This window comes from Carcharodon carcharias, chromosome 13 (assembly GCF_017639515.1).
Source record: "Carcharodon carcharias isolate sCarCar2 chromosome 13, sCarCar2.pri, whole genome shotgun sequence".
In the NCBI taxonomy this organism is placed as follows: Eukaryota; Metazoa; Chordata; class Chondrichthyes; order Lamniformes; family Lamnidae; genus Carcharodon; species Carcharodon carcharias.
In genome coordinates, this window is record NC_054479.1 from 120,906,157 (window position 1) to 120,923,167 (window position 17,011).

General features: G+C 41.3%; 1 protein-coding gene across 11 annotated transcripts in view; it reads right to left on the reverse strand.

Annotated features, from left to right (window-relative positions):
* LOC121285811 (SRSF protein kinase 2-like) overlaps positions 1 to 17,011 on the reverse strand; it is a 246,803-nt gene that overhangs the window by 15,840 nt on the left and 213,952 nt on the right. For all 11 annotated transcript variants that reach the window (XM_041202657.1, XM_041202654.1, XM_041202656.1 and 8 more), the window contains 2 exons: positions 7,670 to 7,770; positions 5,597 to 5,704 (listed from right to left, as the gene is read on the reverse strand). In XM_041202657.1, coding sequence (XP_041058591.1) covers positions 5,597 to 5,704; positions 7,670 to 7,770 — 209 coding nt within the window. The remainder of the gene's footprint in view (positions 1 to 5,596; positions 5,705 to 7,669; positions 7,771 to 17,011) is intronic.

Consider the following 17,011-nt stretch of genomic DNA (forward strand, 5'->3'; position numbering starts at 1 on the left):
ACAAAAGTCAGGTACAGAAGGAGATGGAAACAAAGATTGTCTTTTTTTCTCTCTCTTAACCCAAAGGAAAGGCTATAAAAGGGTAACATTTTACATTGTTACAAGTTCCAACAACAATTAAAACCTGATGAGACTTAACACTTCCAGTAGTTAATTTTAATACCAGAAATGGACAGAGCTTAACTTTTGTGGTGCATGTAGTTTGTATCTACCATGCAAACTTCATGCTGTAAAATACTTTTCAATAATGAGAGAGACAGTGAGATGCTGTTTCCACAAAGATAACAGTGGAGCAGCAAATAACAATTTTTGATTTTTGTGTTTAACTTCACATTGGCAATTGGCCCTCACCTGACATTATTTATGTACAAAGGTTATAGCAATGATGAAGGCTATCAGCCACACACCATTGTGCAGCTGATGTAGTTTATATGGATTTCAGCAAAGCTTTTGACAAGGTCCCACATGGAGACTTATAAAGAAGGCAAATGCACATGGGATACAGGGTAATTTGATAAGGTGGATTCAAAATTGGCTTAGTTGTTGGAGACAAAGGGTGATGACAGGAGGATGCTTTAGTGACTGGAAGCCCGTGTCCAGTGGCGTACCACAGGGATCTGTGCTGGGTACCCTATTATTCGTCATTAATATAAACAACATAGATGACTATGTGGGGGGTAGGATTAGTAAGTTTGCGGATGACACAAAGATTGGCCGGGTGGTTAACAGCGAGGTTGAGTGTCTTGGGCTACAGGAAGATATAGATGGGATGGTCAAATGGGCAGATAAGTGGCAGATGGAATTTAATCCTGAAAAGTGTGAGGTGATACGCTTTGGAAGGAGTAATTTGACAAGGAAGTATGCAATGAACGGCATGACACTAGGAAGTTCTGAGGAACAAAGGGACCTTGGCGTGTGTGTCCATGGATCTCTGAAGGCACAGGAGCATGTTAGTGGGCTGGTGAAGGAGGCATATGGGGCACTTGCCTTTATCAATCGAGGTATAGATTACAAAAATAGGGAGGTCATATTGGAGTTGTATAGAACCTTGGTGAGGCCACAGCTGGAGTACTGTTGGCAGTTCTGATCGCCACATTATAGGAAGGGTGTGATTGCACTGGAGGGGGTGCAGAGGAGGTTCACCAGGATGTTGCCTGGGATGAAACATTTAAGTTATGAAGAGAGGTTGGATAGACTTGGGTTGTTTCCGTTGGAGCAGAGAAGTCTGAGGGGCGACCCGGACGAGGTGTACAAGATTATGAGGAGCATGGACAGGGTGGATAGGGAGCAGCTGTTCCACTTAGTTGAAGGGTCAGTCACGAGGGGATGCAAGTTCAAGGTGAGGGGCAGGAAGTTTAGAGGGGGATTAGAGGAAAAACTTTTTTACCCAGAGGGTGGTGACGGTCTGGAATGCACTGCCTGGGAGGGTGGTGGAGGCAGGTTGCCTCACATTCTTTAAAAAGTACCTGGATGAGCACTTGGTATGTCATGACATTCAAGGCTATGGGCCAAGTGCTGGTAAATGGGATTAGGTAGGTAGGTAGGTAGGTCAGGTGTTTCTCACGTGTTGGTGCAGACTTGATGGGCTGAAGGGTTTCTCCTGCACTGTGCGCTTCTATGATTGTTTGATGGAAAATTATGGGCCAAAACTTCAGGAAAGATACTTATCAACTTAATGTGACTGAAGTAAGCAGGGATCAGAATCATTCCTATATCTTAAAAAGCAATCAAACTTAACTTATACATTAACTCTTGGGTGTAAATTCTTTGCAAACATTGTGACAAGTGAGCAGTTTTAGTCATAAATTACGTAGGCTTCTTTGTATTTAGAGTTAATATCTATCTGTATGAAAGTGGAGTCACTATAAACTTCATTACTTATACCCTAAGCCACAGTCTAATAATGCAATCCCTTTTAATGCTTTTAAAAGTCTAGCTGATCATGAGAAGGTTCACAAAATATCTAGTAAGCTAATACAATGACTGAGTTTCTGTTGGACCATTTAGCTCACAACATTATCAAATACAACCCATACAGAGGGATACACTGGTCCATAAAGAGTGATCTTTGATGCTGAACATGAAAAAAGCATTTGACCATAAACTTATAACAATAAGATTGGGTGGCAGCAAGCTAGAATTAAATAACCAAAATAGGTTTGTTTTCAAATTAAAAAGTGAATTAACCAGTGTTCATAATGAATAGGAGAGCTACAGATTAAGAGGTAGAATTAGCCCAATTACCTATGAGTCCAATATGTTAGAATTCTTGAAACCAGAAGTTGCAAAGGAACAGCACAAAGTTGAGGCTAATGTGAAGATGCATCAATGCAAACTAAAGGTAGAGGGATAGCAGTGATATGAGGCAGGAGAAAATGAGAGGCATTTGAATTTGTGAAGAAATGGGGAGAAGTTGGCGAATGATCTAACTCATAGCTTAATATGGAGTAATTTGATTAAACTTAACCTTTTAGCCAATCTTAAAGAAACAGGTAACTTAGAAAGGTTTTTGAATTTGGAACTGGCAAGCATGTTCATCACCGCAAGTGAAAGATTAGACAAGTGGCTGTTGTCATTATTTAATCATAAAGCAGTTGTGGTATTGTCACCAGTGAATCTGACACATGGTGCAGACTTTGAAAGTTTAAATGTTTAGGCAACGGTAGCAGAAATCTAGAAGCCTGGTCTAATGATCTGCAGACATGAGTTCAAATCCTACCACGGCAGTTGAGGGGTTTAAATTCAGTTTTAAGGTCATATAAGCCATTAAATGAAAGGAACTCTTTTCTAATCTAATTGGCTTCAGTAACAGTGCAGTTATCAGATAGCCAGAAAGGTGCATCTAGCTTACTGCTTTCCCTGTGCTTGCTTGCCCAGTTGCCTTACATTCATAGTTCAAAAGCTTCCAGAAGTTAACTCCAAAGCATCTATCGATTCATTTCTTTATAATTAAAATAAAAAGCTAGCATCAGTAATGCAACTGGTAGCCAATGCAACTGCCAGAGCATGATAAAAACCCAATTGGTTCACTAATGTCCTTTCGGGAAAGAAATCTGTTATCCTTACCTAGTTTGGCCTATTTGTTACTCAAGACCAACAGGAATGTGGCTGACTCTTAGCTACCTGCTGAAATGGTCTATCAAGCCACTCAGATGTCATGATGGTGGTTCACCACCAACTTCTCAAAGTAGGGATACACAACAAATGTTGTCCGTGCCAGTGATACCCACATCCTATGAATGGAAAAAAAAATGCTATTCTAACTGGTTTTGTGGAGCCTGAAACATACAAGCAAAAATTAAATTTGTTGTGGAAAACTCCATATGTAGATTGAGAGTTAGTCATGGAACTGAGGGATGTTTGTCTGCAGCCAGCCACAATTTACAATGTTAACAAATTATCAAGAAATAAATCAATAGATGCCAAGGAGTCCGGCTCTGGAAGTTGTTGAACTATGAATGTAAGACAGATAGGCAAGCAAGCCAGGGAAAGCAAGATGTGAACCCTAAGTTCGATGCACCTTTCTGGCCATCTGGTGAGCAGATCACTGAGCCATCTGAGAACTGCACTGGTACTGAAGCCAGTCAGTTTAGAAAAGATTTCCTTTCATTTAATGCCTCATACGGCCTTAGGACATCTTTAAATTATTTACAGATAATTAAGTACTTTTGAAGTGTAGTCACTATTGTAATCTTAGAAACATGTAAGTCAATTCAAATGCAGGAAGATCACACATAAAAGCAATAGGATTATGAACGTAATATCTTTTTAAAAAACAAATGATTTTAATTAGGGGATAAATATTGGCCAGGTCAGAAAACTCCCCTTCCCTTCTTTGCATAGTGCCATGGGATCTCTTACATCCACTGCAGAGGATACATGTGGCCTTGGATTAATGTCCCAGCTGAAAGATGACTTCTCCCTCAATGGCACTCCATCAGTATAACACTGGAGTGTCGGTCTAGATTTTGTATTTGAGTCTCTGGAGTGGAGTCTGAACCCATGACCTTTTGATTCAGAGGGGAGAATGTAATCACTGAGCCACCGTTGATACCCAAGGATGTCAGGATGTAACACAAAGTAATCAAACTGCCAGTTGTCAGGAGGATCAATGGAACAGAAGAGACAGTACTTCTTGCATTCAGGTTTTTGGAGACCACGACTGTTATCCTTGGCCAGGGGTTGTTTGTAACATCTTAAACTTCAGAAAAAGGGTGAGGTTACTGAAATTATGCCATTTGAAGTTGTATTGGGAACTACTGAAAGAATTTTTTCAAAATTCATTGTCAGGATGTGGATGTCACTGGTAAGGCCAACTTTCATTGCCCATCTGAGCTGTTCGTGAGAAAGTGGTGCTGCACTTTCTTCTTAAACCATGGAAGTTCATGTGAGGATGGAGCTCTCAAAATGCTCTTAGGTAGCGAGTTCCAGGTTATTGACCCAGCAATGAATAGTGAATGGTGATATGTGTCAAATCAAGACGATACGTGACTTGGAGGGGAATTTATTAGGGGATGGTGTTCCCATGCAGGTGTTGCCCTTGATTTTGTAGTTGGTGGAGGTTGTAAGTTTGCAGGTATGGGAGCAACATGTAATTGCATGTTCCATGTTTTCCAAGATATGGAATGCTGAGCAGCTCATTTACTATGTCAAATAGCATGAGTACAATTCTCATGAGCAAAGCTGCACTGAGACAACACATTGACTATTTCAATTGTCTGTATATAAGCACTTCCTTTTAACTTAATTGACTACATGTAGAACAAAGTAAGTTCATGTGGTTTTGCAACTAAGGAAAAATCAAATGAACTTGCATTTTTGTTATTTATTATATCTGCTAGGCAATCCAAAGCTACTCACAGTCAATGGATGAATTAATTCAGTTATACAGGCAGAAGTGACAGCCTGTGCGTGCACAGCAAGGTCCCAATGCATGAAATGAAATCAATGACATGCTACTCTGTTTTTGTTAGCTTTGGCTGAGAGAAGAATGGCGACCATGATATGCCAGAAAGATTGGATAGATTTTGAAAAATATTGTAACTTGCCACATTGTTCATCTGCAACAGGGACAATTTTTATTAATATACCTGTTCATTGGATTATAGCCTAAATTACAGTCAGATGAGGTATGCTTTTTACCATTTCAAAATCTTGGAGATCGCATGAGAGTTTGTAATATATCCAAGTTAACCTTAGTGACAAGGGTTTCTGGTTTATTCCTGCTCTTGCTGCATTTCTGTTTTTATGCAAGGAGACACCTCTAACAATGAAGTATTCCTTCAGTGTTGCACTATCAGTCTAGATTTTGTATTCAACTACCTCAAGTAGGGCTTGAACCCACAATCTTCAGACTTGAAGTGAGTATGCTTCCAGTGAACCAAGCTGATTCTTAAAGATTAAAATATTTAAGATTAGCTAGATATTAAATAGATAGAACTTGGAACACTAAAATTCGAAGACTTCATTTAAAAAAGTTACAACATTCACACAAATGTGTATGGCAAAATTTAACATAAAATAGAGCTAGAATAAATAAATTACTTATTGTCTCTTCAAAAATTTACTTAATTTAAATGCAACATTCTTAGCTTACCATACAGGCTGTACTCCATATATCAGCAGGTGTGCTATACCCAGCACCAATTAGAACTTCTATTGATCGATATTGTCTTGTCTGGATATCTTCTGTGAAATGCTTATGCTGCAATAAATGTTTTTGGAAACAAAGATATAGTACAGATCATTTGCTCAATATTACAAAGCTTACGACAGAAGCATAAAACACAGATTTGAAGTCAGCACATTTAGAAAATTCAGAAATGGTTTTAATACATCATCAAATATTTGTGCCCATCATCACACAAAAGTTGAAGCAGATTTTAAGAGGTTTCAAAGGCCACTTTCATTATATAACAAGCATATTATCTGCTTACATAGAAACAGAAGGACTTAGGGGCAGGAGTAGACCATTTGGCCCTGTGAGCCTGCTCCATCATTTTATAAGATCATAGCTGATCTGCTTGCAGTCTCAGTTCCACTTTCCTGTGTGCCTTCCACAACCCTTGACTCCCTTGTCTATCAAAAATCTAACTCAGCATTGAATAAAAAATAATTTTAGTTTGTGTTAACCAAATTCAGTCTTTTCAAAATTTCCAAAGCAAAAAGAAACACAATTGTAGAGTAGACTGGATTGTGTTGTATCAGTAGAAATTTCAATTTAAAATTGGGCTTTGAAAGTTAACAAGGATTTAAAGGGTATGGGGGTTGGTGGGAATGTGAAGTTGGTGCCACAGTCAGATCAGCCACGATCTTATTGAATGGCAGAGAATGCTCAAGGGGCCGAATGGCCTACTCCTGCTCCTAACTCCTAAGTTCTGTTAAGATTGACAAAGTATAATTTCAGTTTAAGCAATGCAGGTCTATATAGTTTTTCACAAGTCATGAATATTTACCATTACTCCTTTTAAAAATGCATTTTTAAGTTAATAAAATGACTTGCATTTATATACCACCAGACACCTCAAAGTGCTTTAAAGTCAATCAAGTATGTTTGAAGCATAGTCACTGTTGTAATGCAGGACACAAGGGAACTATTGGAGAATGAACCAGACCGTCTATGGCCTTGCTGTCATACTTGACCTGGGATGAGCTTTCAACCACATCCCATGTCATCATTAAGGCTGCCTATTTCAACTTGAGTCACAACTTCTACCAGGCTTCAGTTCATTGGCGACTGAAAACCTCATCCATCTCTTTGTTACCTGTAGACTTGACCTGCAAAGCACACCTGCTTGGCATCCAACATTCTACTCTCCAAAACTCTTGTCTCTGCCCTTACTTGCACCAAGTTCCGTTCACTTACATGGGCTCCTAGTTAAGCAATGCCTCCAATCTTAAAATTCCTATCCATGACCTTGTCCTTCCCCATCTCCATTATTTCCTCCAACTCCATAATCTTCCAGTACTATTTGTTGCTGTCAGTGATGACATGGGATCTGGTTGAAAGCTCATCCCTGGTCAAATATGACAGCAAGGTCATGGACAGTCTGATTCAGCCTCTGATAGTTCCCATGTTTCCTTCAATACAACAGTCACTACACTTCAAAAATATTTTATTGACTTTGAAGAACTTTGAGATGTCTGGTATCTTGTGCTCCTCTATTTCTGGCCTTTTGAGCATCCTCGATTTTAATTGCTCCACCATTGGTGGCTGTGCCTTCAGCTTCCTATACTCTGGAATATTTTCTAAACCTCTTCCACCTCTCTTTGCTTCTTTATGGCGCTTCTTAAAGCTTAACTCTTTGGCCAAGCTTTTGGCATTTGCCCTAATATCACTTTAAATAGTTTGATGTCAGATTTTGCTTTATAATTCTCCTGTGAAGTGCCTTGGGATGTTTTATTAAATACTATTTGTTGTTTTCAGGTCAATGCCAATGTACGCACAATATTGCTCATATTGGAGAGTTAGTATTGATTAAGAGGCTGGTCAATGTACTACTCAGACAATTTTGAAATAAGTCTAGGAATAGAATAACTTTGTTTCACAATAAATCACATTAAAAGCAATTTTTTAAAGAGTCTATACTCATTCAATCAGACCTAATTTTAATTTTCAGAACAATACATTAACAGAAGTTAAACATTTTAGAAAATATTATGTACTTACAACCCAGCAAGCATTTCCCAAGTCAGCTATTTTAACTCTAATTTTCTCTGCATTTCTTGGATCAAGTGGATTTACCAACAAATCTGCTGCCCGAACTTTTACTGTAAGATAAAAATAATCATAATGTTCTGGTGTTACAATGACAAAATATCAATGTTGCTCCCAAGAAAAAGAATAGGCACCACAATGTTTTTTTGCATTGCATCTCTATAAATAATCTGTATACACACAAATATTGGTCCAGATTTTGGTGTACTAATAACAGTGAAGCTGTAAGTGCTTGCTGTTATTACAATATAAAATAGATAGCAAGTTCTGGCAGCAGCACATGCACAGTTAAATGTGGAAATACGGAAGTTGATGTCAGTATATACCGTGCTCTTCCACAAACTGTTGTTGACGGAATCTGCAGAGAGATCACTAAATGGCATGATCTTAGGGTAGTTACTCATTAATATTGCACTAAAGACAGATGTAAAAGTTAGGACTTATACAATCAGGAGTAACTGATGGCGTAATAAGTGACACTGGTCAACCTCTCTGGTCCTGATAAATTAATTTAACAAGTGTGGAGTTACTTACCCTCAAAAGAAAATCAATACTGTAATTTAAAAAAAAAGGATTACAGTTTTTAGACTTTCTGATTTTTCTTTTCTAAGTTGGTTCCTTAATACCATGGCTATGGTCAAAACTTTATTTCACTTTCTACACAATGATTAAAATGCAATTTGTAGCCCTTATATTTTACTTCCTGCTTTGCAGTGTGTGCCTCAGCAAGGATTCTTCAATCTGATTGGTTCAAAGGCCTTCCTGCTGCTTGTCCTGCTCACAGACGCCACAGAGCCCCTGTAAAGGGTGCCACTTTGGATCAGAGACCCAAAAGCTAGAAATCTCTGCTGACAAGACCAGGAAAAATCTCTATGCAATTACAAGCAAAGTGAACAGTGAAAGTAATTCCTTGCAACAACATCCTTGTCATTAATCCATTGCTTTTACAGAGGAAATTATTAACTTATACAAAAAAGTTATACATTTTTGATAGGGAAGTGATCAAAACAACATTACGATCTAGGAGAAAATACCAGATGCATATTTAAAGCTGGTTACCAATAAAGGCTTTCCTACAACTCTTGAAGATTTTAAAATCAGAACTTTGACAGAGCTTGAATACAAAATTGTGTCCATTGCATCAAATATGTATTATGGAAGTGATACATAAGAGACATACTTGGCAACCTGGATGGTAACAAAAAAGTGCCAAGCAGCTTCAAAACAAGTGACAATCGGAAACTGCCCTGAATAAAAGCCTATGGTAAGGGAAAGCAAATAATTACATATACATCAATGGACATTGGCTTGTAAATTAAGTTATGGGCACACCCAAAAATCCTTCACCTAAGTATATGGCAACCAAAAAGGGAATTCATCTTTAGAAAGCACATGTTTTCTTTTCTATGGTGGCCTGGCAGCTAATTTCCCAATCCCAGCATTCCCCCACTACTACACTCCATGAACATTTTGATTTATAAACACTTAAAAAGAAATTTAGGCTCTTGGAATCAACCATGAACATGGGCATTGATTTTTTTTCCTTTTGCTCAGCTTCATTGAGAACGATTTAGGATGGAACTACTTTACATTATAATTTAAGATTTCTTTTCCCCAGAAGCAGCAGATAATCTGTGAGGGTGGGGGGGGGGGGTGGAGATTGTTTGTTGGGGGGGTGGGGTGCGCAGAGAAAGGATATTGTATTTTTTTAAATGCCTAATAACAGATAAGGAATTCAAACCAAATTCTTGTGACTGCATTATTTCATTGAGAACTATAGATGGTAAAACATTTGGAAATTAGTATTGCAAATCCTTCCTAAAGCAGACTCTCATCCAAATGGTGGTATATTTTAAGGAGGTCAAGGGATATGCTTCTTTAGAAGTTACCTCAGTTTCACATCACAAATGGTGCTTCTGGTTAATTTTCAGCAAATTTGTATTTTGTAACTGATTAAAAATTGAGACATCTGTATTTGACAGATCAGTTAAAAATCTTACTGAAAACATTGTTCCCAGCTTAGTTCCCTCTTCCCCAATTGTCTCCCCCTCCCCTAGTGCTGCTGCTGTTCTCTCTCCCCTTCTTCAAGTGCCTAGCTGGTTTCTCCTCTTCCCCTACCCTTCCCTTTTCATGCTGTTGGCTTCTCAATCCCTCAGAACATTGGTCCTTGCTTTGCTGTGTTCTCCCACAAAATACTCCTCATCCCACCTTGTTGCCAAAGTGCTGCCTCCAAACTTCTACCTATTGTGATTATTGGTGTAATACATGGCGAAGAAGAATCATTGATTTCATTGGGCTTCCCATACTTAATTTACAATACCATGAGCAGGTAGCACTTTGGGAATGGTGTTTGGTCTATGCTGTTTTTGGTCCACAAATGCAGATATGCAGACACAGAAATACTAAACATCTGTATCAAATATGCACGTGCATAATAGTGTGGGCAAAACAATTGGAGTTATGACATAACACTACTATGTAAGATGTGGGGAAAGCTAGTGCTTATTCAGTGATAAGATATTCAAGTGTAAACAAGATTTTCTTCAGGGCTTTCACACAGAGGCTGGAATTTTCTGTTTGTGAGTATAAGTTCGGAGGTGGAGGCGGAGGAGAAGTGACAGTGATTTCTGCTTGGGGCTGGCCACGTGCGATTTCACACTGGTCAGCTCATTAGATATGCATGCACAAGGAGCTCAGCGAATCTTGCGCTGGGCTGGGCAGGGCAGGAAGTTATCACCCCTGCCCTCACCTCATGTGCTCAAAGGTCCAGGCGCCAAATTTCAAGGGCACACAGACAGGCATTCACTCACTACAAGCTTGTAGTGTCAATCTGGCTATTGTTCCAGAGGGAGAAACTATTGCAGATACCAGAATATAGCAGAGCAGAAGTGTGGCCCCACAGTTCAGTGAGGTTTTGCTTCAGGTTCTCCTCTAGGCAGTCTGTGAGAGGCTGGTGGTCCTTTCTGCAGGGATGGCAGCAGGAGGTACTCCCATTGGACCAAGGCAGACTGGACAGGGGTAGCAATGCAGGCCAGTGAGAGCGGGGCCCACAAAAGAACTGGGTGCAGTGCCAAAAAAGGACGAATGATCTGCTGTGCTTCTTAAGGGTAAGTGGCACCGTCTAGTCACTGCAAAGTGACACTCATAGGGGCATCAGGCAGTGTAAATGTATAAGTGCAGAAGGATGTCAGGTAGGAGGATTGTGTGCAGGACACAGCAGCAGATGGAATATGTGGACTGAATACATGGCAGCCACTTCATGCTGCCAATGTTGTACCAGTTGGAGGACAGTGTGCTTGTTAATCACTTACTGGAGAGGGTTCAGGAGCTGGCATAGACGGCATGCTTCTAAACTGCTCATGTACCCACTGGGATGACACTCAATCCTTCCATCTGTGTGCAGGAGGAACGCTCGCAACAGGAAGGAATTGTCTTAGACTGGCGGCAGAGTGCCAGATTTTCAGATCCTCACCCCATTTGAGGAGGAGGCTGTAGAGCCTGCTGAGGAGGAGCGGGACCATGTCTACACTGATGTACAGACAGGACTGGGACAGGAAGCCAGTGAGGATGTCTCCAGTCTGCAGCTATCCGATGCGCCAGAGTGAGACATTGTTCAGATCATGGGATGTGCATAACCATCAGCTAATTCTTTCTGCTTTCTTATCTTTATGCCACCATCAGCACCTTCTTTAGCCATTACCACTACCATTAACACTTCCTTTGTATTGTGTCCATGCCATCTTTGTCAAGTTCTCCTCAGCCCCCACCTATTGATGACCTTCTATCCAGCTTCACCTGCTCCACCCCCCTTAAAAATATAAATTCCATCACATTTCTACTTCTGTTTAGCTCTGAAGAAGAGTCATATGGACTCGAAACATTAACTGTCTCTCTCTCCACAGATGCTGTCAGATCTGCTGAGTTTTTCCAGCACTTTGTTTTTATTTAAGATTTCTAGCATCCACAGTATTTTGCTTTTAGCTAATTCGTTCTCTTCTCCACTCCAGGAGCCAGCAAGCAGGCCATGCAGAAAATGAGGAGGCATTCCGCCCAGCTCCACTGCTACCTTTCAGGATGATGATTCTCAATCCTCAAAGGAAGCACCATCATGGCATCTCCTGTGCCCACCACCAGTGCAGAGACATTCACCTTGTTTGGTGCATGTACCAGAGTAGGCTCACGGTCACAATTTGGTAAGCAGATCACTGACACGGGCCCATTGCTGGCTGAGGAAGTGACAGCTGAGGTCTCTGACATTTTGAGGTCACCTGGAGACCAAGCATCTGCTGACCCCATGCAGATGATAAGCTCTGGACTCGCGCCAATAGAGAACTATTGGAGATGCAGAGACAGGCAGGGGAACATCAGGCAAAGGTGCCAGAGGCCATGTGCAGACTTGAAATGTGAGGGAGGCCGTCCAACTTCTGTCTGCTGTCATGGCTCCAGCAGGCGAGCACTTGGCTGCCTCCATGGAAAGGAAGGCAACCACCTTGGGAGACCCAGTGGCTGCTGAATATGTACACAGACCTGCATTCCATCTCTCTAGCCATGGGTGCAGTGCACCACTGATAAGGCAAGAGGGGAGCGAAGCACCTCAACCTCTGTCCTTCTCCTCGGGGAGTCAGGGAGGTGCCATCGGGCACCCACAGGGAGTTACTGAATATTTTTAAGGCAGAGGTAGATAAGTTCTTGTTAGGCAAGGGAATCAAAGGTCATCAGGGATAGATGGGAATATGGAACTCAAAGCACAAACAGGTCAGCCATGATCTTATTGAATGGCGGAGCAGGTTCAAGAGGCTGAATGGCCTACTTCTGCTTCTATTTCTTTTGTGCCTAAGTGCCAGCCAGGCATCCTACAAGGAGGTTTTGAGGGCCTTCAATAATTATTTCAGCCCAAAGAAGAACCTGGTAATTGGGCGGGTGAGATTCAACCAAAGGCCAGATGAATTCATCGGTTCATTTATTACTACAACTTGTATAGGCTAGCCAGTAGTTGCAGCTACAGAGCTTTAAAATGCAAGTTAATTCATGGGAGGTGGTGTTGGACTTCTTGCAAACCAAGGAGCATTTAACATTAGAGAAGGCTTGCAGTTTGGAAGGCTGGCGGAGCTGCGAAAGCAGAATTGGTGTGTACTTCAGGGGGAAACGTCAAGGCTCAGGAGGGGTTAATCCCGTTTGTAGGCCCAAAGTTGGGAGAGCCTGCCAAAATGGCCAAAGGGGCAGGAAGAGCCCTTCCAACTATTTTAAAATGTTCCAGACGCATGCCAAAAAGCAGCATCTCTGCAAAGAATGTCCAGCAGAGGGAGTCAAATGCTTTCTCTGTGGCAACACCAGACATTTTAAACAATCTTGCAGGTCAAAAGCCCAATTTCAAGAAAGAAAGCTGAAACAGGTTTCGAATGATTTTGAAGTCCAGGAAACTGGAAATACAGCATTTCAACGTGACGATTTCCTAGGAGAAATAAAAGGTCCCAATAGCAGTTCTGGTTTGTAGAGCTGCAAGTCCAAGGATACGGAACAGAATTTAAGCTGGACACCGAGGCTGGGGTCACAGTCTTATGGGACAAATTGGACAGCCTTCAAGGCTGGCTTTATGAAGCAGAAATCCAGCCATCTAAAATAAAGCTACAGGAGCCAGGAGGCACAGACCTCAAAGTGAAAGGTCAGAATAAAGAAATTAATGGAACTCTTTACATCTCATGGAACCAACAAATTTCTTTATTCAGCAGGGCAGCATGTTCAGGAAGTGGTCTTCTAACAAAAGGTTGATGAGGTAACACTAGATGACAGCGGAGCAATGTTCAGGAATGAATTTCCAAAGTTGGTCTGAGCACTGGAAAAGCTCAAAACTGCAGCAGAATTTGAAGTCGACTCATTGCGCAGTGAGCCAGTCTTTATAAAAGGAACACCATCCATTGGACCACAGGAGATTGGACCACCTGCAGATCTTTCACTTCTGACATCAACATGTAGAGTCAGTGTGGGTAGATATAAGAAATAGCAAGGGAAAGAAGTCCCTGGTGGGAGTAATCTACAGGTTCCCGAACAGTAGTTCAGCTGTAGGGCACAGTATAAACCAGGAAATACTGGGAGCATGTGAGAAAGGCACAGCAATAATCATAGGTGACTTTAATATGCATATAGACTGGTCTAATCAAATTGGCAAGCGTAGCCTTGAGGGACAGTTCATAGAGTTGTATTAGAGATTGTTTCTTGGAGCAATACGTTGTGGAACCAACCAGGGAGCAGGCTATTCTGGATTTGGTTTTGCGTAATGAGATGGGGTTAATTAAGAGTGATCATAGCATGCTAGAATTTCAAGTTCAGTTTGAGAGTGGGAAACTTGAGTCCTATACTAGTGTTCTGGAGTTAAACAAAAATAATTATATAGGCATGAGGGCAGATTTGGCCCTTGTGGACTGGGCAGGAAGACAAGGTTGGACAGTTCATGAACAGTGGCAGATATTTAAGGAGATATTCAATTCCTCCCAAGTAAAATATATTCCAAAGAGGAAGAAAGATGGTAAGAGGGGAAAAAGCATCCATGGCTAAGTAAGGAAGTTAAAGATAACTTCAAGGCAAAAACTAAGGCATTCCAAATTGCAAAGGTCAGTGGCAGGCTGGAAGATTGGGAAACTTTTAAAGATCAACAAAGAGTTACTAAAAAATAATAAAAAGAGTAAAGGTAACTTATGAAAGAAAACTAGAGCGAAATGTAAAAACTGACAGCAAAAGCTTCTACAAGAGAATGAAGCTGCCTCAGAGGCAGGTGATCTGTTGGAAGGAGAAAGGTCCTAGACGTTACTACAATCTTTAATTCCACTGTCAGCGATCATGAAGTCTTTGTTGTCCCTTTCGAGGAGAATCATCCTTTTGTTGAAAGAGGTTAAAAAAAAGGTGAATTTGTCTACTTATTCCACTGAGCCCACTGATGACATGCATCAACAATTGCAAGCAGCCAGTAAAAAGCTATCCAGGGAGAATGAGACCCTTAACTCCCAATTGGATAAAATCGACAGTGCAAGTTCAGAGCTTACTAATTTGTACAAATATAAGCCGGAACTCACACTTGGATCCCATCAGCAAGACGTGGATGCGTTCAACCTTCCTTTCAGTAAAGAAGCAGAGGCCCAAACTACAGCTGAAGAGTATCTTGGAAGTTGAACATCAAATGGAGCTTGAGCATATTGAAATTAAGCAAGAATCGGAGAAGTCTAACTGCCTAAAAGAGAATGCAGAACTAAAATCCCAGCCATTAACAGCCACACAGCACTACCAAGCCACAGAGAAGGATTCACTCATTAGAAATGATGCAACTAAAGTAAGTGAACAATATAGAGTTTACAAATGCAATATCACATGTAAAGAAATTGCCCCAGCATTGGACGAAAGTGCTGGCTACAGAGCAACTATCTGAAGAAGTACTGATGCTAACCGTCATTCCTATGACAACTGAGACTCTTGTAGTAACAACCCCCGACACTGAGATTGAACTTTCAAGCGAGTTTGCAAACAAGTACTATGCAGACCTTGGTCCTGAGGTTTATTCCATTGTCGAGGATGGTGCATTCCTACTTCTCCTGTTGACCCCGAGATCCAATTGTCTGCAGTGGAGCAGCCTCACACTGAAGCAAATGTGGAAATGATACCACTACCTACAGAAAGGGAAATTCCTACCCGAAGAGTAGTAGGAAAGTCCTCCTTTCCTCATATCCAGCGGTGTCTTCAAGATGTTCTTTGTTCTTCTTTTATCTACCATCTTCATGACTCAGTATCATACAGAAGAAGAATAGAGAGGATTTCAGTTCTTTGTCTTCCTTTTCAAGGGGTTGTAACCATTTGAGTCCTGGAAGGTTCTCACTTCAATCAGTTTTTCCTTGACTGGTTTTCACTGCCTTTACATTCAGGTCTTTGTAAGAGTCACAGCCCAAGAGCCAGCTGCCATGAGAAGCTACTATCCCACCCCACCAATGTGTTTGTCTTTCAAGAAAAAGATAAGGGAACACACAGGCCCTACATGTCCTCCAAGAGAGCCAAGTATACCGTAGGGGATTGAAGCCTCTGGTGAAAGTGACCTGGCTGATGGGGTCGTAGGAGTTGGATGGAAACTGTAAACAGTACATGGGGTTAATAGATGGTGGGAATATAATATAAATAGTTTAATTACTTTGAGATTATACTCGGGAGGAGATGTAGAGTAAAGGGTTAATAGTTATGTTAATTAGACAATGATGTTAGTGATGGTGTAAGCATAACATCAGGGTCAGATGACCAAGAAACTCCAAGGGATCATGACACAGTGTGCTGTATGTCCAGAGAACAATGTACTTACTAGGAAGTCTTGGATGTAAATACTTGTAAATAAAAAGTCAGTACTAAGTTTTCCTGGAAACTTTCCCCAAGTCACTCAGAGTAAGAGAAACCTGATCAAGCCAGGAGACAATACAAGTAAAGGGCAACAAGCCATAGCAGGCACAGAATACCACTATGATCCAGCACATGCTGTGGGGAATATTGGAATGCTCCATCTGAGCGACCCAAATATCTGAACCTCATTTTCAGCAGGCTTATTGACTGTTCAATGGCGGCCAATGTTGAGCCATGTGCGGCATTGTACCTCTCCTCGGTGGGACTTTATGGATTCTGAACTGGGCATCAACCAGGTTTTCTGGCGGTATCCCTTGTCCCCAATGAGCCAGTTCTGAAATCAATGGGGGTAAGTCAATGACCTGTGGCACTTAAGTGGTTGAGAATATAAGCACTGTGAGAACTCCTTGAGTAGTGTGTACAAACCTGAAGGATTTATTTGGTGTGATCACATATCAGCTGAATAGTCAAACACTGAAAACCTTTCCTGTTGATGAATGCAGCTGGCTGCTCCCAGGGAACTCTCAGCACCACACATTCAGCCCCTTGTATTTGCAGGACTCCTGCTATTGCTGCAAAACCCAATGCTCTGGGAGCCTGGCTCTTGGGATACAAATGAAATTTCACAAATTCATGTGCTCTATTGAAGGGGGCATCTGTAACCTCCTGGATGCACTATTGCATCGCAGACTAGGATATCCCAAAGTCCCCAGTAGAGCCCTGGAAGAAGCCAGTGGCAAAGAAGTTTAGGGTTGCTGCCAAATTTAATGCCACTGGGATGGGATTGCCTCCGAGTCCTTGCAGGCACAGATCCTCATTGAGCAGCTGGCAAATGTGATTAACCACATCCCTGGACATTCTAAGGCACCTTTGGCATTGCCTCCCACTCATCTGGAGCTGCACCACCTACGATATATCTGCTTTCGG